The sequence below is a fragment of the Rhinolophus hipposideros genome, assembly GCF_964194185.1.
Source record: "Rhinolophus hipposideros genome assembly, chromosome: 22".
In the NCBI taxonomy this organism is placed as follows: domain Eukaryota; kingdom Metazoa; phylum Chordata; class Mammalia; order Chiroptera; family Rhinolophidae; genus Rhinolophus; species Rhinolophus hipposideros.
Window position 1 is genome coordinate 17,839,941 of NC_138068.1, and position 27,239 is coordinate 17,867,179.

At 50.7% G+C, this 27,239-nt stretch overlaps 1 protein-coding gene across 1 annotated transcript in view; it reads left to right on the top strand.

Annotated features, from left to right (window-relative positions):
- The first annotated feature begins 3,408 nt into the window (after window positions 1-3,408).
- The window catches only part of TGM2 (transglutaminase 2), a 32,709-nt gene continuing 8,878 nt past the window's right edge, over window positions 3,409-27,239 (top strand). Inside the window, exons 1-9 of the mRNA XM_081033700.1 lie at window positions 3,409-3,614; window positions 7,211-7,390; window positions 11,995-12,237; window positions 15,543-15,661; window positions 18,147-18,275; window positions 19,266-19,443; window positions 23,078-23,213; window positions 23,909-24,012; window positions 25,492-25,734. Coding sequence (XP_080889826.1) covers window positions 3,605-3,614; window positions 7,211-7,390; window positions 11,995-12,237; window positions 15,543-15,661; window positions 18,147-18,275; window positions 19,266-19,443; window positions 23,078-23,213; window positions 23,909-24,012; window positions 25,492-25,734 — 1,342 coding nt within the window. The 5' untranslated portion in view covers window positions 3,409-3,604. The remainder of the gene's footprint in view (window positions 3,615-7,210; window positions 7,391-11,994; window positions 12,238-15,542; window positions 15,662-18,146; window positions 18,276-19,265; window positions 19,444-23,077; window positions 23,214-23,908; window positions 24,013-25,491; window positions 25,735-27,239) is intronic.

Consider the following 27,239-nt stretch of genomic DNA (forward strand, 5'->3'; position numbering starts at 1 on the left):
CTTCGAACAGGGCACCAAGCACACTCTCTCACATAGGGACTGAAACGTCACACCTACCTCTTGACCTTTTCCCCAAGTCTCCCATCTTCAGCCCATCCCACCTCAAGGGAGTTTGGCCCTGCCCTCCCTGGACTTGCTCATGCCAGACGCCGCTAACCTAGCATTAGTCACCATTTGATAGAAAAGCTGAGGCTTTCTAATACCCTATCACTATTGCCTCATCCCCCCTGTCCCCCAGTTCAGCCATCTAGGGCCATCTCTGGCTTTTGCGCCTCTTATCCTTGAGGAATGGCTCAGTCGAGCCAGAGCCTGGAAGTTCAGTTTTGCTGTGTGATCTCAGGCAGTTTCCCCAACCTCTCTGAACTTTAATCTTTTTCCTTTTTTTTCCCTTTCCTTCCATTCTTCCTTCGACTCTCTGTGACACATCCCACTCTCTTTCTCTCATGCCAAACACTTATTGAATGTTCACTGTACACCAGATGTCATGGATGAGAAGCATGGACTACTGCTCTTGGAGGGCTCACTTGCCATGGGCTGTAGGACATGGTGGTGGCAGGAGGGTGGTGGCAGGAGATAGGACTGACCCCTGAACCATGGAAGAATCACTGCTGGCTTTTGAATCAATCCTAGGCTCCATGCTCCACTTCCTGACTGTGTGACCCTAGGAAAGTCACTTCACCTCTCTGAGCCCCGGTTTCCTCATTTAACAAATGACAGAAATCATATTGTGAGATTTAAATGGGACATCTGGCTGGTAAATGAGTTATTTCAAAGTTCTAAAAATTCACTTTTTTCTCTACCTCGGGCCTGGAAATTCTTATATCAATGAAGGACTGATTTCTCTAATGGTGGGGTCCAGGCGTCATTGATCCTGGATACAAGATTTACGTAGGAGGCAGGTAGTTCTTCTGAGCATCCCCCCCTCAAATATTCTACATTGTTTGCAACCTGCTTCACCTGTTCATAGGAACCTCCCTTTGTGAGAGAACGGGAGTCCTGACTCTTGATAAGATAGTCATAAAAAAGCCTTAGGTACCATTAATTGAACACTTACTATGTGCCTGGCACCGAACAGACATTATCTCTAACCCCCACAGGTGCGGACTCTCATTACACTGAGATTCAGAGAGGTCTAGTAACTTGTCCAGGGTCACTCAGCCAACAGGGGCCCCAGATACTCCCTGCTGTAACCATTCCACAGCACTTCCCCTGCACAGGATGATTAAGGGCTCTGCCTGTACTGTCTGGGGACCTTGAGCCCATGACCACCCTCTCTGAGTCTCCATTTTACCCTCAGGAAACTGGAGTTTTGAATCTTTACTTGCCCAGTGAGGTCAGACAAAGCAGGGTTTCCCAGCCCTTCTGAACAGATGGGAAAACTGAGACCCAGAGTGGGGCAAGGGCCCCTGATCACTGGGCCAAGAATCCAGGTCTTTGGCCTCTGCCTGCCAATTCTCAGAAGCTAGTCCTGACCCAGGCTGGCCTTGTTCTGGGGTTGCTTAAGACACTGCATCAGTCAGGCCATCGTTCTATGGAAAGGGGAGAGGAAGGAAGAGGAGGCAGCTGGCTGGGTCAGACACAGGCCAGGACTCCGTGCCAAACCCCATGCTGGGCACCAGAAACAATCTGATGGGTATTCTAAGAAGACATGAGTGCATTCACTTTCCCCCAGGGAGCTCCCAGATGGGGGTTATAAAGGACAATTAATACCAAGTTGAGAACATGTCATTTTCAATGGAAAAGAATGGACGAAAGCAAAATCCATCCTTTCATTTGAGGTAGGGCTGACAATGGTGGACCATACAGCTTGCAGCCTTCCTTCTGCAAAGCCTGACTGTCCCCATGACTCCTGTGTCTTTGAGGTTCTGGGACAATTGACATTTGTCCGGGACAATTGACTGGTTCTGGGACAATTGGCATTTTTGCTCCAAAACTCAGGGCCTCCAGTTATTGATTGCTCACTATATACTAGATGCCTGATCTTGATCACGTTGGTTCAGTCTTACTCCAGGCCTGTTAGGGATAAATCCTTAACCCTGTTTTGCAGAGGGGGAAACTGAGGCGTAGAAAGCTGAAATACCTGCTGGTCAGGGAAAGAGTGGGAACTCAAACTCTGGCTTCCTAACTGATATTCACTCACCCTGCTCCTTCCTTTGAGCTCTCGCCAGCTGCTGGGAACAGTTTCTGGAGCAATACCTATGAAATTGGGCAGTTACAAGGTCACCCATGGGGCTATTTTCTAGATCAGCAGGACCCAACACTGTGTCATGAGTTTGTTCACTAAGACCCCAGGCAGGGCCCATTTGACCCAAGGACAAACATCCACTAAAGCAACACAGGTTTGTTCCCTGCGCTGTGTCACACAGGCATGGAAAATGGGGCTAGTTCTAGAGCCTAAATCCATCAACAGATACGGCACTTATTCTAGAAAAATGGCTGGGGGGGATCCACAGGCTTCTGTCTCTCCAGAGACCCTCCTCACTTAGGCCTCCCCCTGGGTAAGAAGCATAGGAGGCCAAGGGACCCGAGAGACCAGGATGGGCGATGGCGCCCCCACCCAGATGTTAGGTGATTGAGTCCCTGGAAAGTTCATTTTTTTCCCTATGGCACACAGTGGGACTGCAAGGAAGATCAGTGAAGGGAGGAAGGGAAATGGGGGTGCAGAGAGGATTGAATGGATGGGTGGGTGGTTGGATGGATGAGTAGACAAGCAGATGATGGATGGATAGATGATTTGGTGGATTGAGGGATGGTTAGATAGGCAGATGATGTGGGTTTTGCCCCAGAAAGATCTGTGGATATGCCTGTCTTCCTTTGTGGGTATGCCTGCGTCTGCACGTGAGTCTGTGTCTCTATGTGTGCCATGTCTGAGTATCTGCATCTTTGCGTGCCTGTGGGTATCCCTGTCTGATTTTGTGTCCACCTCCGATAGTGTGTTGGTGTCTGCGAGATCTGTCTGTGTGTGTCTATGAGCTGGGTGTGTGTGGACACCCGCTGTTCTATGTGTGGCTCTTGGTGGGTACCCATGTGTCTAGCTGTGTCTTTGTTCTGGCGTATCTCTGTGGTTTGAATCTGATTTTGTGTCCATGTCACTGTGTCTGTATGTCCAGGTTCGGCTGCATATCTGTGGAAGTGCGCCTGTGTCTCTGTGTAGCCCGCCCCATCGCTACCTCTCTGATTGTGCGTCTGGATCTGCATGTGTGAATTTTTGTGTCCAGGTGTCTCTGTTACCCAACGCCTGATGCTGTGGGTCCTGGTATGTCTGTGTGTCCGGGTCTCCTTGTGTGTCTTGGTCCTTGCTGTCCCAGCCCTGTGCTGGGTCTGCTCCCGCAGGGGGAGCCCTTGCGTGGCTACCGCTCCCTCCCTCGCCTGGGCTCCTGCCCCAGCCGGCCGGGCCAGGCCAGCCCAGAGCGTGGGCTCAGACTGGGCAATAGTGGCCTCGCCAGGTCCCCGCCTTCCCTCGTGGCCCCGCCCCCTGCCCGCCCCAAAGCGGGCTATAAGTTGCCGTTGCTCTCCGCCTCCGCAGTGCCTGCTGCCAGTGGCCCGCACTTGGAGGGTCCTGCTGCCCACGAAAAGTTTGAGGAGTCACCGCCAGCACCTGACCATGGCCGAGGGTGAGTAGTAATGTCAGCGCCACTGCCACCCCGTGCCTGGCCGTCCCCTCCTGGTCTCGGTGGTCTGCCAGGGGTCAGGACAGGCTTGGGCTCAATCTTGAAGTCCCTGATTTGGAGAGCAGCAGGAGGGTTGGGCTGGGTGAGAGGTCCTGGCTCCCAGTCCTGGCTGGGCGTGGGGCCTCAGTTTCCCCATCTCCAGGGAATAATCATTAACCCCTGCCTCCCCGGATCAGATGAGGCAATGGAAGAGGAAGGCATGTTGTACACTGTAAAGCACTAGGCTAGTGGACCGTTGTCCCGGTCCTCAGTCAGTTCGCGGGGCTGGTCCTTGCTGTGTGCCAGATGGTGAGAAGCTGTGTATGGGGTGCTGGCCTGGCCTCAGACCACTTAGCTTTGTCAGTCCTGCCAGCGGGAAGGAGGTATGCATGCTGCCCCGGGTGGTGCAAGCCAACCCTGGCTGACTCCTTGGCCTGCGGGCCAGAGAGGAGGTTCCAGCTTCATGGGGGAGTGGGCTGAGAGCAGGCATGTGCTCTTAGGCCCCTTCGACCCTCAAGTTCTGCAACCTCGTCCTTGGCCACTTGCTGAGTCTCAGTGTCCCCTCCTATAACACATGGATGATAATGCCAGCCCTTGGTATATCTGTGAGGAGTGGAGAAGGGGCTCATTTCATTTCATACCTGCCCCCCATACACATACCTGCCCCTCTTAACACACACACACACACACACACACACACACTGGCAGCACTATCTGCCCAGAGGAGAGATTTCTACAGTGGATGATGTCCCTGCACCAATGCTGCTGGACCCAGCTTCCCAGCTGCCTCTTGGGTCAAGTTTTTTTGCAGATAATGTCTGCACCACTGCCACCCCCAGGAAGGAGGTGTGGGGAGAGGGATGTGGAGAGAGACGTGGGGCAAGTGGAGCCGGGATGAGCGAGAGGAACCATGGACCTGCCTTACTGGCTGTGTGATCTCAGGGTACCTCTTTCCCTCTCTGGGACTCAGCTCCCCAACACATGGCTTTGAAAACTAGCTCAGGGCTGGCTGTGACATGAAACCTAGGTGACCACTTGTCCCCAACACAGCTTCCCATCCCTGTCCCCAAGAGTGACACTCAGAGGGGATGGGAGACCTTGGAGATGCCAGTTATGATAAGCCCTCGGTCCCATTGCCACAGTGGCCACTTCCTACAGTGGTCCCCCAGCATGGAAGACCTCAGGTCCTTCCTCAGTGCAGAAACCCTATGGTTCCAGACCCCATTATTTCTGCACCTTTGGAGCTGGGCGTGACTTCTGGCAATGCTTCTTTAGATAATAGCCTGAGACCAGGGACTGACCAACTCTCTAAGGTCTCCCAGGGGGACACTGTGGTCTTTCCTGCTTAAGAGCTTAGGGGGTTGAAGTTTCCAAAAACAGTGTTTCCTCACCCCAGCAAAGCCAGCAGGAAGATCTTTCTTCCTTGTGGAAGTGTCTCTAGCGGTGATCGTAGAGGGTCAGCTTCCAGAGGACCCCTCCCAGGCTAGAGCACAACACAGGCCATGGAGGGAGGGGGAAGAAAGGAGCGGGGGAGGATGGAGAACAAACCCTGAGTTCTGACTGAAGTGCACGCTCCAGAATTTATAGCCCTGGATTCAAGTCCCAAAGTTGTCGCTTGCCCTGAGACCTGGGGGCACAAAACGTCTCTCTCTACAGTCACTAGGCACTTTACACCTCACTTTTGGGATATTCTGCGGCAGGAGGCAGGAGACCTGGGTTGATGTCCCAGTAGAAGGATTGACACGCGGGGTGACTTTGGACAAATCCCCGCCCATGGGACTTAGTTGGACTACCTACTCCCCAAGGGCCCTACAACTCTGAGAGTCTGCCTTGCCCACTCCCCTCACCCTACAGCTTCTTAATCTTGACCTTGAGCTTGCCAAGATTTATGAGGTTTGTGCTTCCCTCAGATGTCCATCAACCCCATCAGCCCCACCTGCACTTCATCTCCCTCTGAAACTATACATAGAACTTGCACATATCAAGCTTCTGCCCTGGGACAAGCCCTGGCGAAAAGGTATCCCAAGATCCTCTCCTGGAACTCAACAGTCGCCCTTTGAGGATTCAGCGAAGGAAGCACAGAGAGGGAAAGACATCTGTCCAGGGTCACACACTGGCACAGCAGAACTGAAACCTAGGTCCCAACCCCTGTCATTCAAAGAAACCTTTAATTATGGATAATATTGAACATACATAAAAGTAGAAAGAATAGAATAATAATAAATGCCTATCTTCTCATCACCCCGTCCCCAAAACTACCAACCCATGGTTACTCCTGCCTCTGCACTTCCATCTCACCCCCATGATTTGGAAGCAAATCCCAGACATCGCGTCATTTCATCTGTAAATATTTCAATCTGTATCTCTGAAGGATAAAGACTGTTTTATACATAAACAAATTAACAAAAATTCCTTAATATCACCATTTTCCCACCAGTATTCAAATTTCCAGTTGTCTTATACATGCAATAAATAGTTTTGGGTTTTTGTTTCTGTTTCTTTTTTAAAGATTTTATTGGGGAAGGGAAACAGGACTTTATTGGGGAACAGTGTGTACTTCCAGGACTTTTTATTTTTTTACCAAGTCAAGTTATCCTTTCAGTCTTAGTTGTGGAGGTTGCTGTTCAGCTCCAGGTCCAGTTGCCGTTGCTAGTTGCAGGGGGCACAGCCCACCATCCCTTGCGGGACTTGAGGAGTTGAACCGGCAACCTTATGGTTGAGAGCCCACTGGCCCATGTGGGAGTCGAACAGGCAGACTTTGGAGTTAGGAACATGGAGCTCAAACCGCCTGAGCCACTGGGCCGGCCCCAATAGTGTTTTTTAAATCAAAACCTAAATAGGGCCCACACAGCACAAGGGGTTGGAATGTCTCTTAACTTTCTCTTAATCTATAATTCTCCTTTCAACATTTTTTTCCATTTTTTTTCTTGCAATTTGGTCATTAAAGAAACCAAATCCTTTGACTGTAGTTTCCCTGAAAATGAATTTTGTTGATTGTGTCCTAGTTCTTCGCTTACCGTGTTCCTCAGTCCTCCGTATTTCCTGTAAAGTGGAAATTGAATCTAAAAGGCAAAGGCTGTGTAATCAATGTATACTAAATATTGCCTTTGCATTAACCGAAAGAACCCCCCCACTAACGATAGAATAGCTCAAGTTTAGTAAGCATTTATTATGCGCCAGGCACTGGGCTAAGTGGCTCACAACAGCCCTGTAAGATGGATCCTACTATCCTCACCTGTGGACAGATGGGGAAACTGAGGCCCAGAAAAGTTGAGTTGCTGAGGTTCCACAGCTGGGAGGTGGCAGAGCTTTCTCCCGACATGCTACAGTGGACACAACCTTGTGATTAAGAATTAGAGAGATTCATCCTTGGCTAGTCTCTAAGTGATGGGGTGGGGTGGGGGTCGGGAAGAGAAAGGGTTGGTTACTATTGATTGCGTAGGCAGCGTAGAAAGGGCTGGCTCCCTGGGGGCCCCATGTCCAGAGTGCAGGTGTGTGGCGGGGGTTCACAGCTGGCTGAGGGATGCCGCCACGACTCACGCTCCTCATTGACTCTGTAGAGCTGGTTCTGGAGAGATGCGACCTGGAGCTGGAGGCCAATGGCCGTGACCATCACACAGCAGACCTGTGCCAGCAGAGGCTGGTGGTACGGCGGGGCCAGCCCTTCCGACTGACACTGCACTTCGAGGGCAGAAACTACGAAGGCAGTGTGGACAGCCTCACCTTCAGTGTCGTGACTGGTGAGAATCTGCACCTCCCACTCTACTCGGACTTGTTCTGTGATTTCATTGTCCCCTGACAATGAGACAGGTGACCCCGTTCCTCTTTGCCCCCTGGGCGTTTCCCAGCAGTCACTGGCTCCACTTCACAGATGAGGGCACTGCGGTCAGTAAGTCGAGGGATGTCACCTCAGGCCACCCAGCCTTGTAAACAAGTTTGCACTTGTGCACACCTGGGTTTCTGAAAACATGTTATCAGCAGGCTTGGGTCAGCTTCCTACCATGTACATCCATCGAGATCTTGCTCGCTCTTTCCTACATCAAAACAACTTTGTAGCTTTATCAACAGCCAATTCCCAAAAGCCACGCAACCTGACCAGACCTCTGGGATCAGGCCCAGATCGGGCTTGGGTGGTGGAGAGAACCCAGCAGGCTCGTCTTCTGGAGGCTGCCTCAGGTTCGGGTCTGGGCGGACAGACCTGGGTTCTGGTGCAGACCTGGGTTGCATACCTGCTGTGTGTTCAGAGGCAAGTTGCTTAGGCTCTTTGAACCCATGTGAAAAGCACTCATAATGGAGGTTTGTTACGTGAGAAGGGCCTGACTTGGGGGAGTACCCTGTAACATTAGGAGACGTTGCTGGTCTTGCTCTAGGGGCTACAGCGATGGGTGAAGGGACATCGAAGCCCCATTCCCAGATGCCCAGTGTCCAGTCCTGAGAAAGTGGACTGGAATGCCGTATGGGTTGCTTCGGCTTTTGGTGGGAACCACTCCTTTGAGGTCAGCGAGGGGCCACCTGGCTGGGACTCTGGCCCATGGGTGGAAAAGGTCAGCTGTTTCTGAGGTCTCCAAGGGCAAACAGCAGCAAGCAGGAACTGTACCCGCCTGGCTGAGGCCTGTATTTACCTGGGAAGCCATTTGATAAAGCTTATCACAATGCCTGCAGACTGACCACGGAAATCCCCTTTATCCTTTGCCCTCCCTTCCCTTCTGTCCCCCCCTTCACCCGTTACCCAGGGGCAACCCGCCCACATATGCACACCCAGCACCCAAGGGGCCCTTTCTAACAGAGGGGGCTCCAGTTAGTCTCTGATCTTTCTAGCATCAGTTTCCCTTCTGTAAAGTGGAAGGTGGAAGATATGACAGCGGGTACTCTAAGAAGAGTCAGGCTTAGGATGATAAAACTCACATCCATGGAGCACCTACTGTTTGCATTCCTATTCTATTAGAATCCTCCCATCTCGGAAGCATAAGGAGCTCCCATTTTGCAAATGGGAACACTGAGGCTCAGAAAAGTCAAGTTCCTCGCCCAGGTCACACTGTGAGCAGGGAAAAAGCAGGATTCAAACCCTGATCCTCGAGTTGACATTTTTTTGTCACTATGACCCCACAGCAGGCATCTTCACCTGTTAACCCCAAGCGCCTGCCGGGCCTTGGTTTGTTTCGCTATAAAATGGAATGGTAGATGAGCTGTCAGCCTGGTGGGCAGCCTGTGATTCCCCACTGTCTTTTTACTTCTTTCATTCTCAAGGTGTCCCCTTTCTTTCTCTTTCTCAATTATCTAGGCAACCTGATCTTCGATAATTAGGGCCCCAAGTTTAGGGTTGTGGAAGCAACTGGCCTTCCCACTCCAGCAACTAATCTCTGTTCTCTGGTCTTCACTAGCTTCTCTCAAACTGTAGCCAACTTGCCCTGATCACTTCCACAGCTCTTGCGAGCGGCCATCGAGGCCACTGTTATCTCTAGAAGCACACTGCTTCCCTGTCTAAGCATCCAAGACCCTTGCCAACCCTGGGGCAGCCTGAGGGACAATAACAGGAAGCCCGGCCTCCTACCTCAAGGACTGGCTTGTGTCAGCTCCCAGCCCCGGATCCTGGCCTGGGCACCCTGCTCCTGTGTTGGAACATTCCAGCTTGTGATTGGCTTGTTGGACCTCTTCAGGGAAAATGAGGCCCAGAGAGGGGAGAGAGCTGGGCAAGGTCACTCAACGAATGGAGTGTGTGGCCTGATCCTACACATCCCCAGGAACTCTGTATTTCACCCAGACAGTTGGAGACCTGGCAGGCTCTGTTAGAGGCTACAGCCCCCAGGAGACGAGCACTATCTTTGTTACAGGATTAAAGCTCTGCTTCCCTCTAAGGGGAAGTCAGGGCTTGGGGCTGAGTAGGGAGGGAGTGAGGTCAGCCTGAAGGAGTGAAAAGAAAACTTATGAGGCTAGCTGAAGGCTTTGTTTTGGAAGATTCCTCTCACCCACCCAATCCAGTTCCCTGCCACCATGGTCCAGGAAAGTAGCCAGGACGCTTTAGGTCCCCAGAGTCATTTAGTCCTAGAGGAGTCCTTGTGTTGTCTCTGGCCCCACAAAGAGTACCATGTGGAACCGCAGCCCAGGAATTTTCAAAGCCAGCTTATATGAGCAGAGCAGCGGTGGGGCGGGGGGTATGGGGGTATCGTCCTTCCTCATCCCACCCTCCAGGCCCCTTGGAAGAAAGGGCTCGTGTGTGTGTGTGTGTGTGTGTGTGTGTGTGTGTGTGTGTGCGCGCGCGCACAGCTGGTTTGGGACAGAGAGAAAGGGAAGTGTGTTTCCTGACCTTTCCCCAAGGGTGGTATGTCAACAGTGATCGTGGCTATGGGACCTGGCCCAGGCTGTAACCATGGTGACCAGATCATTGATCATCCAAACAGGGACCTTTCTGAGAATGAAAAGAATGCCATAAATAATTATGCTAAGACCACAGGCGTAAACTGGAACATAGAGTCACCCTAACTTTACTCCTGTTAGCCTCAGTTTCCATTCTACTCCAGTCCTCACATCTGTTATTTGGCCTGAGAATTCTGATTTTTAATGGTCTTTTATGATGATACTGAGGATAGCTCACATTTACTGCATAATTAGTATGTGCTAGTCACTATTTTAAATACCTTCTATGAACTCTCTCACTGAATCCTCTAAACAGTGTTAGGAGGTGGGTGACAATAAACAATAACTATTATTTACTGAGCACTTACTATGTGCCAGGTACCTTGTGATATGCCTTTAAATGCCTCACCTTCTTTAAGTTTCATACTGACGAGGTACTGCAATTGACCCCATTTTACAGATGAGGAAACTGAGGCCCAGAGAAGCTACATAGCTTGTCCAAGGTTACAGAGCCAGTATCAGACCCGAATCAGATCCTCCCAGGCATGTGGTCTAAGCCTATTTTCTTCTTTGATGAGAAAATGGCAGATCAGAGAAGCCTGGTGACGTAGTCCAGGTTACACAGTGCTCAGGGCCTGAGTGGGAGAACCAGACCCTGGTTGGCCCCAGGACTGTCAAACTCCTCTCTCAAATGCTGACTCTGGAAGACAGGGAGCATTTAAAGGCTTACAGCTGGCTCCTGGCACCCAGACAGGGTCCTGGAGGCCTGGGTCAGGCCTGTTAGTTCATGGTTATATTTGGGCCTGGGTGTGGGTGGGAAGCAGGGGTCTGGGTGATGGGAGGGAGGCCCTTAGTGAGCAGGCCCCCATATTGTCAGCAGCAGTGGGCAGAGCTGCAGGGCGGGAGATGGAAGAATAAAAATAAACCTTCCTGGGCAGCCGCCCAGTCGAGCAGAGAAGGTTCTGTTTCTCCTCTCCACCACGCAAGTCCAGAAAGGGTGACCAGCCAGCTCTTGCCCTCCCTATGACTCAGACCTGCCTACATGGGCCAGGCCCTCCCCTCCACCTGAAAAAGCAGCTGTTTGAGGAGGGCTTTCCACCTCCCTGAACTTTGAAATCCCGAATAGGGAGCATCCTCTGGGAATGAGAGGTGCCATGGGGGATAGCCCAGAGCCTAGAGACCTGGGCTCAAATGTTAACTTTGCTATAGACCCCTGGGATATCTTTGTGAGACTCCGTGTCTTTCAGGCCTCAGTTTTCCCACCTGTATAGTGGGTCTTAGAGGAAGCAGGAAGTGCCAAGGTATTTCATAAAGTGTAAAAGGCTGTAGGAAGGTGAGGGATGGCTACGACCGTTCCTCAGATCTGCCACGAGAGATCCAGAGGCCAAAAGCTGGAGGGGACACTGGGGAGATAAACACTTAGAGGCTGTATGGGACAGCACCCGACAGCATGGGGACTCTCAGACAGGCCCCCGTGGAGACGTCAGGAAGCCAAGGTTCTATGTTATTCAGAGCCTGGGCTTCTCTTTCTGAAAAGGAAAAGACACTAGCAGGTAAAGGAACTAGACAGAAAAGGAGGACCCTTGGGGGCATCTGCCTATTTCCTATCCGTGTTCCAGATGCACAAACTGAGGAGGGGATGGTCTAGTCCAAAGTTGTGCCATCCTAGAGCAGTATGACCGAGACCCTGTGCCAGGCTGCACTGTCCTCTCTCCCAGGAGGAATCTATCTAGTTGAGGACCTGCTGAGTGCCAGCAGCTTTTCGTGCATTCCCACAAAACCACTCTGTAAGATTGGAGTTTGGTCCCCACTTTACAGATGGGGAAATTGAGACTCAGGGAAATGAAACCTCTTGGTGAAGTTCCCTCAACGTTTCAAGGCAGAACTAGGTTTTGAACCCAGGCCCATGGACCCCCAGCATGTGCCTGGACCTTGTCACCCCTGGCTGCCTCCCACCCTGGCTCACAGCCCCTGTTTTCTTCCATTGCAGGCCCAGCGCCCAGCAAGGAAGCTGGGACCAAAGCCCGCTTTCCGCTGTCCGATGCGGTGGAGGAAGGTGCCTGGACAGCCTCGGTGGTAGACCAGCAGGACAGTGCCCTGTCATTGCAGCTCAGCGCCCCCGCCCATGCCCCCATTGGCCTGTACCGCCTCAGCCTGGAGGTCTCCACCGGCTACCAGGGCTCCAGCTTCGTGCTGGGCCATTTCACCCTGCTCTTCAACAGCTGGTGCCCAGGTGAGCCGCACTCCATCCCACGGGCAGGTGGGAGATGGGCTGGGCTCCACCCACCCATGGGAGCCACTGAGGGTGGGGAATGGGGCAGAAGAGACATCAAAGTTGATTGAGTGAGGCCCACTCTGTGCAGCTCCGTGCTCAGCCTCACAAAAACCTGCTGATGTGAGGACTCCAGCTGTTCCCATTTACAAGCAAAATGACTTGCCCAAGGCCACACAGCTACCAAGTGATCTTACCCCAGGTCTGGGCCCATCGGTTCCCATGGCACTGTGAGCCCGTCATGGAGGTGGCCCAGGTTCAGAAGCCCTGTTGAGGACTAAGGTGGCCAGTGGGTACCCAGAGTCATGACTCCACACATGGTTCTGTGTCGTGGGGCTCTATTTTAAATGTCACCAGACTGGCTTGGAGAGGGGAGAAGGAGGTGGAGGGGTGCGGTAGCCAGGAGAGGTGGACAGGAGCAGTTTGGTTACCTAAACGCCTCCTCATACACTCTCCCAATTATTCCTCTCAACAATCCCAAGGGGAGAGGTTAGAGTCCTCATTTCACACACAGGAAACTAAGGCTCAGAGAAGTTAAGTGACTTTTGGCAGTTCCTTCAATGGACAAAAGTAGAGAGTCAGAGGGGAGAGCTCAGAAGAACCAAGGCTAACTGGAGCAGGAGGGAGGAGGCCAGGGCTGCTATGCCACTTCCTGGACCTCAGTTTCCCCATCTGACTACAAGGCAGTCAGATCTGTTTCCTTCCTGTTCCTACACAGCAAGGCAGAGAGAAAGGCCCCAGACTGGGAATGAGGGTGTCCCACCTCAAAGCCTGGGACCAGGGCAGAAATTCTGGCCTCTCCAGCATCAGAAAACCAGCTTTTTACAGCGCCACTGTTTTCTTTTTTTTCTTCTCCAGGTGGGGGCATTTTATAACACATGTGAGCAGAAATACTTTTTATTTTCTCATTTATATACTTTGGCTTTTATGTCTAATTATAACAGTACTACAGGAGAAGATCCTCTTTCTAAAAGCTTTAAGCACTACAGAGAAACAGCCCCCCGACTCCCTTCCTTGGGGAATACCATTATTAGCCATCTTGGGGGGTTCATCTCCTTCGATTCAGGTGCACGTGCCTGGAGACATGGCTGTATTAATGGGTTCCTCTGTCTCTCTTAACCATAAAAGGATTCCTCAGTATACATCAACCTACTGGGGTTTTTTCCCTCTACGATGTGTCTTAAGGTTCTTTCCATGTCATCTGCATACATCAACTCATTGTACTTAAGAGCCTGAGTGTCTTGGATGGTTCATTCATGTGACCCATAGCCATCCGGTCGTCCCTGGTGACTCCTCACGGGGAAGGGTCACATCCAGCACCCTTGCTCACATGGCCACGTGGAATGATTTCTCGGGCCGGAAGTGGGCTTGCTGGTGCCCTGCTGTCTGTGTGTTTTGAATTTTGACAGTCTGCAGAGCTTACAGCTGGTTGGCAGCCCGGCCTGTGGAGCAGGAACATGCCAGTGTTCTCCTGTGACCAACAATGCAGGGTTTCAGAGTACAGGGAAGCACGGTTCTGGGGGATGTCCTCCTTCCTCCGGAACTGTCCCCACCCTGCCTAGCCCCTTGGGATGGCAGCCAAGCAGCACAGTGACTAAATGACCCATATCCCAGGGTGGGAGCCTTGAGGAGGCGGTGGGGCTGGTGATGAGGAGACAGGAAGTTGGGCTCGATGGGGGTGGCGGTGCTGGGCAAGCACACTGCTCTTCCTCTGTGGGGAGAGGGCGAGATCTGCCTGTGAAATGGGACCCTCCTGTCCCTGAGCTCCAACGTGGACAGGATCTAGTGCCCGTTATGTGAGAGGCTTCTGTCCCCAGTGCCCCTACCTTTACCAGAAAGAGACCTGAGCTGAGGACAAAAGTCCCAGCATGCTCACACCCTCATTCCAACACCGTGGGGTTTTCCTTCTCTTTCATTCTTTCTCCCACACTGCCAGCTAATTTATAACCATGACGTTCACTTATCATAAGGCTAGTTTTTATTGCCCAGTTTCCAGAACCAAAGAACAGGACACATAAGACGATGAGCCACTTTTGCGTCTGCCTTCCTCCACACAATAAGAGTGGGAGGTGCTGGTCACTGCAAATGGGCCTCCCAGAGCCCAGGGGCCCCAGGGGCTGGGCAGCTGCAATCTAGGCTCACCTTTGCCAGCTTCTGGATGTGCTTCACAAGCTCACTTCACTAGGTACAGGGCCTGGACCCACCATCCTTTTAGGGGTCCATGAACATACGTTCATTTCTTTTAAAATCAGAAGAAAAAAATGAATATTTGACCAAAGAATGTTTGAATATGTACTATTAATATATTCATCATTATATCAATGCAGCTATAAGTATATTTTTGATATCTTTTTTTATGGAGGAAAGGGCCCACAGAAGCAAAAATGCCCCGGGCCCACCAAAGGTATAATATGGCTCTCAATATCCCCTTCCCAGACTCAGTTTTTTCATCTGTGAAGTAGGGATGGTAAAGGTCAGCCTTACTTTTGACCTGCTGCCATCTGCCCCCACTACCTCAGCCCCCTTTTCTGTCTTTACTAATCACAGGGAACGAAGTGTCCCTGCATTTTCCAGCAGCTGCACCTTTGCAGTCTCTGGCCGTCTGCTTAGAATGTCATCCAGGCATCAGGTGCCACCTGCTCCAGGTGGATCTCCCTGACTTCCCAGGTAGACAAGACCCCGCCTCCCCAAGGTCACAGTCACCCTTCCTTGGCTTTCTCTCTACCCTTAATCATGCTTTTTCCTCATGCTGGCTCAGGGCTTTAGCTTGCAAAATACCTTTCAGTTCTGAAATCACATTTTATTCACAGGGAACACAGAAAGGTGGGCAGGAGAAGGAGAAGTGCCTTACCCAGGGTCACACAACAAGTGAGGATCAGAGCTAGGGGCTCGAACTTCTGTCCAGGGCTCCTCTGTTTCTTGTTTTGGCAGCAGTTTTCCCATCTGTAAAATGGGGCTTTCATGGATGCCTTGTATACAAGGCTTTTGTGGAAAATAAACAAATTAATATATGCCACGCACTTATCACAAATCCTGGCATGGGACAAGTGATGGATAAAAGGCAGCCATTATTGTCACTAACTGATAACATCTTATGTCATTGACAGGGTATTATTAATTAATGATTAGTTTTTCTGATTAAAAGATAAAAAGGCTTCTGACACGCCAACCTGGCCCTGGAGAATTTGGCAACTTAGCTGCCATGTCTGCGGGGACTCTGGGCCTTGCCAGACCCAGAGCTGAGGTTCCTTCCTTCTCACCCATAGCGGATGCTGTGTATCTGGACTCAGATGAGGAGCGGCGGGAGTACGTCCTAACCCAGCAGGGCTTCATCTACCAGGGTTCTGCCAAGTTCATCCAGAGCATGCCTTGGAACTTTGGGCAGGTAGGGCCACCCCCTGCCCCTCTCCACCATCTCAGGCCCACTGTGTGCCATGCTCTGGGTCTGAGGCAGTCAAAACTGCAAAGGTGTGAGCAGGTCTCAGGGTCAGGATTCAAGGGCCCTGAAATGGCTGGAGTTCAGAGAGGAACCAGGCCAAACCTGAGGTCACACAGCAAAGGGTTGTCCTGCCCACTATGGGAGCAGCAGCCCTGGATATTCAAAGTGAAAAAGAATCAGGAGAGTCTTTGGGAGTTGTCGGCTGACAAGTGCTCCGGGAAAGAGAAGGGGAGCACTCAAGGCCATGTATCAAAATAATAGGCAGCATTTAGAGAGCGCTTACTATGTTCTAGGCCTGTGCTGAGAAGGAGCTTTAAACCATTGTCGAGATCAGTGGTTCTCAAACTTGAATATACATCAGAATCACCAGAAAAGTATGCAAAACACAGATCACTGGGTCTACCCTCAGTTTCTGATTCAGTAGGTCTGGGTGTGGGCTGAGAATTTGCAATTTTAACAAGTTCCCAGGTGAGACTAATGCATCTGATCCAGTGTCCATACTTTGAGAACCCTTGGTCTGGTTGTATCGACTAGCTACTGCTGAGTAACAAACAAGCCCAAACCTTAGAGACTGAAAACAATCATTTATTATTTCTCAGAAACCTATGGGTCAGCCAGGGCATGGCTATCTAGGCTGGGCATGTCTGATCTCAGCTGGATGGATCCTCTCTGTTGCATGTGATTCCTCATCCTCCAGCATGCCAGCCTGGGCTTGTTCTTCAAGCCAATGCTCTGGTTTCTTCTACCATCCAGCCTCCTTTAAAAATTCCTGAGATATTGCTAAAAGAAGTCATGAAGCAAGAACCATCCACCCCTGGCCCCTTGCCCTCCTTGTGTGTTAGTGGGTGTTGGCCTGCTGAGGTGGGGTTCACCTTGAGACATCTCCATCATTCCCTTGCATCAGAGGCCGTATTCAGATATAGGGAGTCCTATCCTGGGACCACAGAAAAGTTCTCCCCATGTGATTTGGGACTCTGACCTCAGTTTCCTCATCTGAATATTGGGGGTAATAATTGTAAAACTATCTGCCCAGAAACGTTGTAGCCTATTGTGGGATATAAATGAAATGGTACTGTAACCAGGATACATAAAATATATCCAATATTGAATTGGTTTGTATTTCCCAGGCTCTGTATTCTCCCCTGAGAAACAGAACAAAGCCCAGGCCCCCTTTCATTTCCTGAGTTCCTGCTCTGTGTCCAGGCTGCTCTGAGCCAAGGGACATGGCCCCTGCAAAGCTCCCAGAAATCATCACAATCCAGATCATAAGACATAAAGGAAGGAAGGGAATCAGGGCAGTTCCTGGAATAGGCACAATTTGAACTGAGCTTTGAAGGAGGTGGGTGTATGGTCTACTAGGCAAAGGGACTTACATGAGCAAAAGCTCCAAGGAGGGGAAATACATGTCTAAGAAGAATGTGGTAGCTTGGGAAGCACCTTATTTATATATGAAGGAGCTCCAGGAGATGAAGTGGGAGAAGTCAGTAGTGTCCAGATTGTAAACAGCCCTGAATGCGAGGCTAATGGTAATAAGGAGTCATGAACGGATTCAAGCCAGGGAGGGCTGTTCTGCAGCCTGGAGGTCCAGTTTGGGACAAGACCACAGAGACGGGGAGCATGGGGCAGGTGGACGTGCCTTTGAACATGACAGGTCCAAGGAAAAGTGACCAGGAGGGGCTTCTACTTTTGATAAAGGTAACATTTGAGTGCAAGGATGGAAAAGTGTGAGCCAGATGGAGAGTGGTAGGAAGAGCATTCCAAGCAAAGGAAATAGCAAGTGCAAAGACCCTGAGGCAGTGAGCCTGGGTCAGAGCAAGTGTATGTGAGAGTAGTGAGAGATGAGGTGAAAGAAGAGGTGAACACAGATCATGAAGGGCCTTGCAGGCCACAGGGGAAAGTCTCAATTTTGCTCTAATTGTAGTGGAAACAGAAGGGTAATGAGATTAGATTTGTATCTTTATAATCTACCTCAGCCCCAATCAGAGCAATGTGTGGTGGTGCGGTGGGGGAGGAGGTGCCACTCATCAACCCTGCGGGGTGAGTCAGGCTTTAGGGGAAGGGGGAGATTTGACTGAGCAGAGAGGGGAGATGGGGTGACGGGCAGGGGCAAGGCCTGAGGTGACTCTGAGGGGATGGAAGCCCCAGGGATGCTGGGTTCCCCACTCTGTGGTCTCTATTCCAAATTCCCAGGGCCCCCTAACCAGGACCCAGATGCAAACACACCCCCTTTCCCTTTCTCACAGTCTTTGTCCCACATTACCCCATCCTGGGCCAGGAGAAGCTGACATCACAGATGTGGGGCAGACCCAGCCTGAGCCTCCCTGTCTGGTGTGTGAGACAGAGTAGAGAGGTCCTGTAGCTGCTGGGCTTCAAGGCAGGCTTCCTGGAGGAGGTGACCCCCCTCATCGTCCTCTTGTTTCCTCTGACATAGTTTGAAGATGGGATCTTGGACATCTGCCTGATGCTCCTGGACGTCAACCCCAAGTTCCTGAAAAACGGTGGCCGCGACTGTTCCCGCCGCGGCAACCCCGTCTACGTGGGCCGAGTGGTGAGCCGCATGGTGAGTGAGTGGCAGGACCCATCCACGCCATGGGCCCATGACAGGGCACAGTGCGGGGACCCAGGAGATAGATAAGTCTCAGCTAAGAGAGCTTGTTTTTAGAAAGACAAGATTTACCCAAATGAGGGTAATACCATGTGATCCCTCAAAGCAATTCATTCATTCATTCATTCATTCAGCAAATATTTATCAAGTGCCACTATGTCCTAGGCACTGGAGAAACGGCTGGTATAAGACATGTGTGGTCTCTGACTTCATAGCACTTGTGTTGTAGTGGGAGGAGACAGACATTAATAAAAATGTCATGTGAATGAGTGCACTCATAAATCATGGTACAGGCACTGAAGGAACCCAGATGTCCCTAACCTCAGTGAGGGGTGGAGAACATCTCCAAGTGATAATCCCTGAGCTGGTAGAATAACTAGGAGAAGAGCATTGCAGGCAGAGGCTCCAGGCTGTGCAAAGACTGAGGAGGGACCGAATTTGGCAGGTTTGAGGAGTAGAAGTTCTGCCAAGATGGTGGGACAGAGTGAACAAGGGGAAGCAGGGTGCCAGCGGGGCTGCAGACATGGGCGGGGGTCAGACCACACAGGCCTTGTGGGCCACGGTCAGGACGCTGGATTATATTCTTGAGGGAATGGGAGTTTTGGGGAACCGCACAATGTGGGCAGGGGCCAGAACTGGTCTTTGTGCGACTCAGATCACACCTTGTCACTCCCCTGCCACCCCATAGACAAACTCACATCTCCAGCATCGCTTTCATGCCTTCTCCACCTCTTCCCTGCCCCTTCTCTGTCCTGCACCCAGCGCTGCAATCCCAGGCATCTCTGATGTACCGCAGTCTGCCACACCTTGCTACCCTGGCTCCTGCTTCCCCTCCTCCTGGAACTCCCTTCCCTGCTTTTCACTACCTGCTGAACTCATGCTCACCCTGGCACAGCCACCACCCTCTCCCCAGACTGGGTCCCCCTGATGTCCTGCTGGTTGCAGGTCAACTGCAATGACGACCAGGGAGTGCTGTACGGGCGCTGGGACAACAATTACAGGGATGGTGTCAGCCCCATGTTCTGGATCGGCAGTGTGGACATCCTGAGGCGCTGGAAGAACTATGGCTGCCAGAATGTCAAGTACGGCCAGTGCTGGGTCTTCGCCGCTGTGGCCTGCACAGGTGAGCAATGTGAGGCGTGCAGGTGGGAGGTGAGGAGGGCCTGGAACCTTCTCTCAGCTCTGTGAACCCTGGGATGGGAGCACAGAGAGCACTGGAGTGGGAATCAATAGACCCCTGGTTTATTGATTACCAGGTCTGGTTCTACCTCTGCCACCAATGTACTGTGTGGCCTGGGACCTGTGGCTGCTCCTCTCTGTTCCTTTTACCAGAAACTATCCATGAGTTGGTTGTTAGGATCAAGGGATGTCATTCGGGGGGCAGTGTGAGTTCAGGGTGGAGATTATGGGCTTTGGAGTCAGGCACACCTGAGTTAAAGTCCCCACTCCTCCATTCATCTGCTCTGTGACCTTGAGTATACGACTTCTTCTTTCTGAATCTCCGTTTCCTCATATGTAAAAGGGGGGACAACCACAGGACCTACCTCCTAGGGTGGGCTCAGCACAGAACTTGGCCCAGTGTAGCTCTTACTAAATATGGCCTATTAATAACTTGATAAGAATAATATCATCAACGTCAAGAAAGAGAGAGCACTTTCTAAAATGCAGAGAAGGAAAGGATAAAGCAATTGAAAACCAAGGGAAGAAAATAAATCTCTAAACTATCTTGAAAATTTGAGCCCAGAAAAAGGTTGAAGGTGGTTTCAGAGCCGATGATGGTGCTTATGAGAATGGGTTAGTATCATATACCTGATGGAAACAGAATCTGGAGTCAAGGCCTGAACTCACACCCCAGCTCTGCTTCTTACCAAATCTGTGTGCCTTTGGGTAAGTCACTTAACTCCTCTGAGCCTCAGCTCTATTATATATAAAATGGGCACAATCGTGCCTGTATCCTGGGAGGGTTGTAAAGATTAAATAAGTTGACATATGTGAAATATTTAAAATGTTTTCACGTGCACTTATATAGTGCTTATTATTATTATTATTATTATTATTATTATTATTACTATTATTGGGCTCAGGAAATCTATGAGGCTTATCTCATGTTCCCAGCTTTTCTGACTCCCAGAGAAGGAGCCCCAGCGCTGTTCTCCACACTAGCAGGCAGGGTGGAGATAGCTGGGCCCTGGTTCCCAGCTGCACTGTTTTCCCCATCACCACTCCGCCATAACTTTCTGCCCCCTGTGACCTCTGAATTCCTCTTTCTCATGGAAAGTCCCTTATTGCAGACTTTTCTCTCCAAGGGGCCTAACACATGTCTGCTCAGAGAACGCCATGGGTTAACTAGAAAAACCCCGCCATCCATGGCCTGGGTCCCCAAGCTCCCCTGCAGATGCCTTCTTCACCCTGAGCTGTGACCACTTGCAGATTTAGCTGCAGATCTTGCCCTCAACTGTCCTGTTCCCAATGCCGGGGCTGATTCAGGGTCCTTGCAGCCTCCTCCCAGGCCTGGCGTGTAATGGAGCCCCAGAAAACTTGGTCAAACAAGGGGCCGTCTGACCCCCTTGGTCCCAGGATTTCTTTAGGAAGCCAAATGGTGGATTGGTCCATGGACACTGGAGTTGGACTGCCTGCTTTGATCCCAGTTCTGTCTCCAAGAGAATTGTCTGCAAGCCTCAGTTTCCTTACCTGTAGAATGGAGACAGTGGTGACCCATCTAATTCACAGGAAACTTGTAGACCCAGGGATATGTCCTTTAGCACGGTCTCTGGTTCAGGTCAAGTTTGGGTTGGGGGTTTCTGAGGGCAACTGTGACCTCAGCTGGATCCTGGAGCATTTTCTCAATGTCTGTGCATTGGCCAACACTGACTAGACAGACATTTGCAGTGACGGGCACTGTGACACACTTTGCTGTTCCACCCTGGGCACTGGGCAGACACGACTGCCCACACCCAGTGCCTCTCTGAATCATCACAATATCCCAACAAGCTATTATTCTTAGCTCCTCTTAGAGGAGAAAATAGAGGCTCAGACAGGGGAAGTGGCTTGCCCAAGGTCACACAGCTGGTGAGCAGCACAGCTGGGCTTACAACCAGATGTACTTGGTTCTGGGGCAGCTTCCTGGCCTTAGGCTGTGATGATGAGGCTTCCCGGGACACCATCCCTGGGACAGGAGTGGTGCCTTGCTCCTTGGGCAGTGGGGACAGGAGGCTGTTGGTATGGCAGGGCAAGGCCTGGGGGTGGGACCCCAGCCTTCGCTAAGGGCAGCAGTGAGTCCAGACTCAGGGCACAGGAACCAGGCAAGAGGTGGAGATTCATGGCTGCTCCTTCCTCCCTCCTCCCTGTGCCCACACTTCTGGCCAGAATCCAGGGCCATCTGGGAGGCTCTTGCCCTGGTTGATGGGGGGAAAAGGTCACATCCCTGCCCCTCCCCCTGTCCCCCTGACTCAGAGACTCAACCTCAGTCAAAACTAAAAGTGAAACAAAAGTCCTATAGGTTACATTTAATAGGGCTCTTTTGTTTCGCTTCTTTTTTTAGATATTTATTTTCTTTATACAACCCAAACTGAGAATATGTCAGTTTTACAGTACAGATTAAAAAGTACATAAAAAGGTGAGGAAGTAAAAGCACCCATAATTCCATCTGTCAGGAGCACCCAGCGCCGCCATTTGTGCAAGATACATGTCCAGGGTTTTCCTCCTTTCGGTCTGTCGATGCCATTGATCCCGTCTCTTTTTCACCTGCCATTGCAATACCAGTCCCTTTCCCAGTTACTATTGTGCAAACTACTCTGTAACCCTCACTGTGAACTGTACTTTGGCGTGAATGCAGGGCCTGCCTCATCCACGATGGTGTCCCAACACATCTTATGACATTCCACCTGTACCCTGACCCCATTTTGTAGAAAAAGCAACAAGGCCCAGATAGGTGAAGGGACTGACCCTAGGTCACACAGCCGGGAACAGCTGGGGCTTGAATGGAGATCTCCTGACCTCAGTTCCCTGTTCCACTGTTTGCTCCTCCCTCTGAATCTCTATCATTCCTTCACTCCTTCCCTTCCTCCCTTCCTCCAACTCTCTTGGCTTCACCCACACCTTCATTCCATTTGACAAAGTGGTCTGTGCCAGGCCCGTGCTGGGCTCTGGGGATAGAAAATAAGCCCGGTCCCTCACTGCTCTCGGATATTGATTCAAGAACCCCTCCCATGCCTGTACACTGAGAAGGACGATGAATCCCCAGACTTACTATCCACGCGAACGTTGGGGCCACCTAACCCTGTTGGGGTGGCTTTCCTGGAGGAGCAACCGGCACGTGCCAATGCCCTGTGGCTGGTGGGAGGGTGAAGTGCTGGAGGAAAGGCGAGAAGGCCAATGTGGCCAGAGCAAAGTGCAGGAGGTGGTCAGCGCCTCGACCCTGCAGGGCCCAGGGACCATAGGTGGAGGTCTGGCCTTGACCTCAAGGCCATGGGGCGTCACTGCAGGGTTAGCAGAGGAATGTTGATGTCAGATTTGCATTTTAGAGTCTTCTTCTGTCAGCTGTGATGTGAGGGGGGCAGAGTGAACATGGGGCGACCAGTAAGGTGGGCACCATTGTCTTGGTGAGGGGATGACACACCCCCTTACCACCTGGACAGTGGGTACAGTGCTCTCTGGGGTACATATGGGCATGTGGAGGCCCAAAGCAGGGCCGATGCCTTGAGATCCTCAGCTCACCCCCTAACCCATCTCTCCATTGTGCCCCACCCCCACCCCAGTGCTTCGGTGCCTCGGTATCCCCACCCGCGTTGTGACCAACTATAACTCAGCCCATGACCAGAACAGCAACCTGCTCATCGAGTACTTTCGCAATGAGTTTGGGGAGATCCAGGGTAACAAGAGCGAGATGATCTGGTGAGATGACTCCCAGGGTTTGGAGTCGGGGCCAGTGGGCAGGGTCCCTGGGAGAGGAAACCTGGTAAGACTTCTCAAAGGAGGTCACATTTGAGTTGGGCTTAAAAGTTCAACAATATTTGGACCAGGGGAAACAGGCCTTGGGGAGGGTTCTCCAGGCAGGGGGAACAGCATGAGCAAAGGCCAAAAGGAGGGCAAGTCAATGCACAGTGCATGAAAAAGCATTAGGGAGACTATCTTGTCAGGAGTCTGGAATGTCAGGATAGGGGTTCTGGGCTTCTCATTATCATCAAGGCTTCACACTGGGAAAGGGACGTGCTGACGAACTTGGAACAGGCAGTCTGGGGAGAGAGATTGGCGGTGAGGATTGGGGTGTGATCCAGGCAGGTGGTGACAGACCTAAAACATGGCAAGGCCTGTGGGCTGCAAAAGAAGAGGCAGGGCTGAGAAATTAGGAGGTCACATTGGCTAGATTTGAGGAGCCACTAAAAGGGGAGAGAGGTGGGCAAGTTGTTGAGAACGGCTCCCAGGGCAGGAGTGAGCATCTGGCGAGGGTCTGCAGGGGAACAGCAAAGAGGAGTGTCAGGGGGACATGCTGAGCTCAGCTCAGGACAAGGCAAGTGTGCATTGTCGGGGGAGGGGACTGAAAGCCTGAGTTTGAGTCCTGGCCAACATTCTGCTTCCTTTCCCGATAGGAACTTCCACTGCTGGGTAGAGTCGTGGATGACCAGGCCGGACCTGCAGCCGGGGTACGAGGGGTGGCAGGCCATCGACCCCACACCCCAAGAGAAGAGTGAAGGTGGGTACCATGGCTCCCTTACCTGGACACTGAGGCTCACAGAGCACTCACCCAGAGTCTCTCAGCCAGAGATCGCAGGGCTGGCATTCTAACCCAGGGCTGGCTCACTCCCAAAGCCATTAGCTGGTCCACACTGGCGTGCAGGGACCTCACTGGTAATTTATAATATGCTTCTTTATCATTTAAAATTAATACCCCGCACATTGTGGAAAACATAAATAAGGAGAAGTGCAAAGAAAAAAATCAAATGGCATCTTTGTCCTCTCCCTTCAAAAGAAGGATCATTCACAGTCACACAAAGCTTCCAGTAATTTCCAGTTATATACTTGTTCATACATGTCTGTAGGTGAGAGAGAGAGAGAGAGGCAAGGAGCCAGGGCAAAATTGGTGAAGCCAAATGATTCCTTCCTCAGAATAATACTTTTAAATTCATAGACTATAAGACCTAGGGTTACAAAGTAAACCAATTACATTGAAATATAGTTATCAAAACATTTTTCAATGCGTTTGTGATATACTAATATATCCTTTACATAACAAGAGTTAGTGGTAGAATTAATAAATTTGACAACTTTGTGGTAGAGATGAGCATAAATGATATCGCCAGTTATCTGTGACAACTATAAAGGGCTATGAAAGTACCTGTGGTTTTTATGGGGGATGAGTCATAGTGTACTTAAACTTTGTGTCTGCTTTCACAAAGAAAGTGCTCTCAAAGTACAGTCAAAATAAACGTGTAAGTTTTTTTCCCCATCCAAGTTCATGAACCTCTGAATTCTATTTGCTGCGCCTTGGGGGTCCATGGACCCTGGGTTAAGAACTCTGGCTGCATGTGGACTTTTTTGCTGGCTCTGTCACTTCTCCATATGTCATTAGCATTTCTCTATCAGCTGGTGTTCTGTGATTTGAATTTTAATTAAGTGTTACTGTGTCCCACTAAATGGATGCACTGTAATATAGCTACCCAGCCTCTAGTCCTCAACTTCTGTGACCAGTTTGAGGTAGTTGTAAACTACACTGAGTATATGTCTGGCCCTACGTGCTACTCTCCGCCTGGGCAGGAAATCAGATAGACACACGGCCTTCTGAAGTGCTGGTTCCTCAGTTCCTTAGGAGGCCTTGAGACAGTCTTCTGTCTTATTTCTCACTTACACAACATCTCGTATATGCAAATCCTCATTACGTAAATACAAATATCATCCCCCATGAAACTGAGGCTCGGAAAAGTGACACAACGACCCCAGGGTCACATAGCTAATAAGAGGCAGAGCTGAGATTTGAACCTTAAAAGTTGGGCTGCAGAGTCTCCGTCCTTGATTCTTACCCTATGCTACCTTCCTAAAATTGAAGTCCCTAAATCAAAGGGCTGTATAGTCTTAAGATTTTTTCACCATGTGTGGTTGACCTGCAGAAGGTTTTGGAGGGTGTCACCCTCCCCTCAGCCTAGGCCTGTCTCTCCTTCCTCTTTCCGCCAACCAGGGACGTACTGCTGCGGCCCGGTTCCAGTGCGTGCCATCAAGGAGGGTGACCTGAGCACCAAGTACGATGCACCGTTTGTTTTTGCGGAGGTCAATGCCGACGTGGTGGACTGGATCCAGCAGGAGGATGGGTCCGTGCACAAGTCCGTCAACCGCTCCCTGGTCGTGGGGCTGAAGATCAGCACGAAGAGCGTGGGCCGCGACGAGCGGGAGGACATCACCCAGAACTACAAGTACCCGGAAGGTAGGGGCACCACGTGCTCAGAGCCTTCCACACTGCCTTGCAGATAAGAAGCCCATTTTGCCAGCCCAGTGGGCGTGTGTGTGTGTGTGTTTTATTTGGCAGCTTGCATACAACCAGACCCGTAAGTTACTCTCCATTCTAAGAAATTCCTTAGAAACAGGTGCAAACTTACCACACACACTGGAAGACGGGGGTAGAGCATTGTTCCTTTAGGAAAAGAATTCTGTATTCCACCAAAGGATGCCATTTGGTTTTTAAGCCTCAGGTTTTTTGGTGGGTTTGATTCAATAAAACTGAAGAGGGTGGCTGTTCCATAGGCAAGGCCTGCAACAGAAAGATTAATGATGTCCATGTGTGTATTAACAGAGTGGGACCTTCAGCTGCAGATGGACAATGCCACACTTTTTTATGGCAACGTATGTGTACTAGAGAGGCTTGGAAATCCTGAGAGGCCCTGGAGGAGAAGTTCCTGCAACTTGTGTTTAATTTTGCAGTATTTCCCATCTAGCTGAGGAAGTGAGCATGAAGGTGAATGAGGAAGGGTTAAATGAAAGAGATATGGATCAAGAGAAACTTAAAGATTAGATGTATTCAGTCAGACACACAGATGGAAATCGGAAAGGGGGGAAATCAGTAGGGGAAAATAGGATGTGACTTATTTTTAAAACTGGACGTTTTAAAAATGAGCACATCCAACAGCCAACACAATTCTAAGCATCTACTGCGTACCAAGCACAGTGGGGCTCACAGAGATGACTAAGAAACCATAGCCCCTGCCCACATCCGACCCCCTCTGACTTTCCAGGGCTGACTGGGGATTGGGTATTAAGTGGCCATGGTCTAGGTGGAAGGATAAAACAAAAGGAAAAGATACTTTCCATGGCCTCTATAAGGTCTAGAGCTGAGGGTTTGATAGAAGAAATAGATATGTACCTAATCTCACTTGGGGGAAAAAAAATAAAAGGAGCATAGGTGAGAGGTGAATGGAACATAAAAGTGGGACAGTCATTCCTGCTGGAGAGCTCCACAGGTAGGGAAGGGAGGGAAAGAAATTCACAGAGAAGTAATCCCTGTGCAGGCGAGAAAGTTTATATTGCATCAGTGCTTACTATGCACCAAGCACTGGGTATGACATAAAGATAAGTAAACACAGATAATTAAACACAGTCTTCGTCCTCAAGCAGCTCAAGAGTGTAAGCACATAAACAGAAAACAACTTGGTGAGCTAAAAAACATGATAGACTATAGGCTGCTATGAAACTCCAGAAAACACTGTGATATATTCATCATGGGGAAGGAGTGGTCAAGAAGACTTCTTGGAGGAGGGGCCGTATGGGGCTGGGTCTTGAGGGATGTATAGGAGTTCACTTGTGGAAAGTCAAGAAAATATTCTTTCCTCCCCTGGCACAGAAATGTAGAGAAGGTGCTCATATGGGGCTGATCTGAGTCACCAGGAAAAACCAGCTTGCCCTGCGCCAGTCTCCCTCCCACTGGAATGAGTTCCA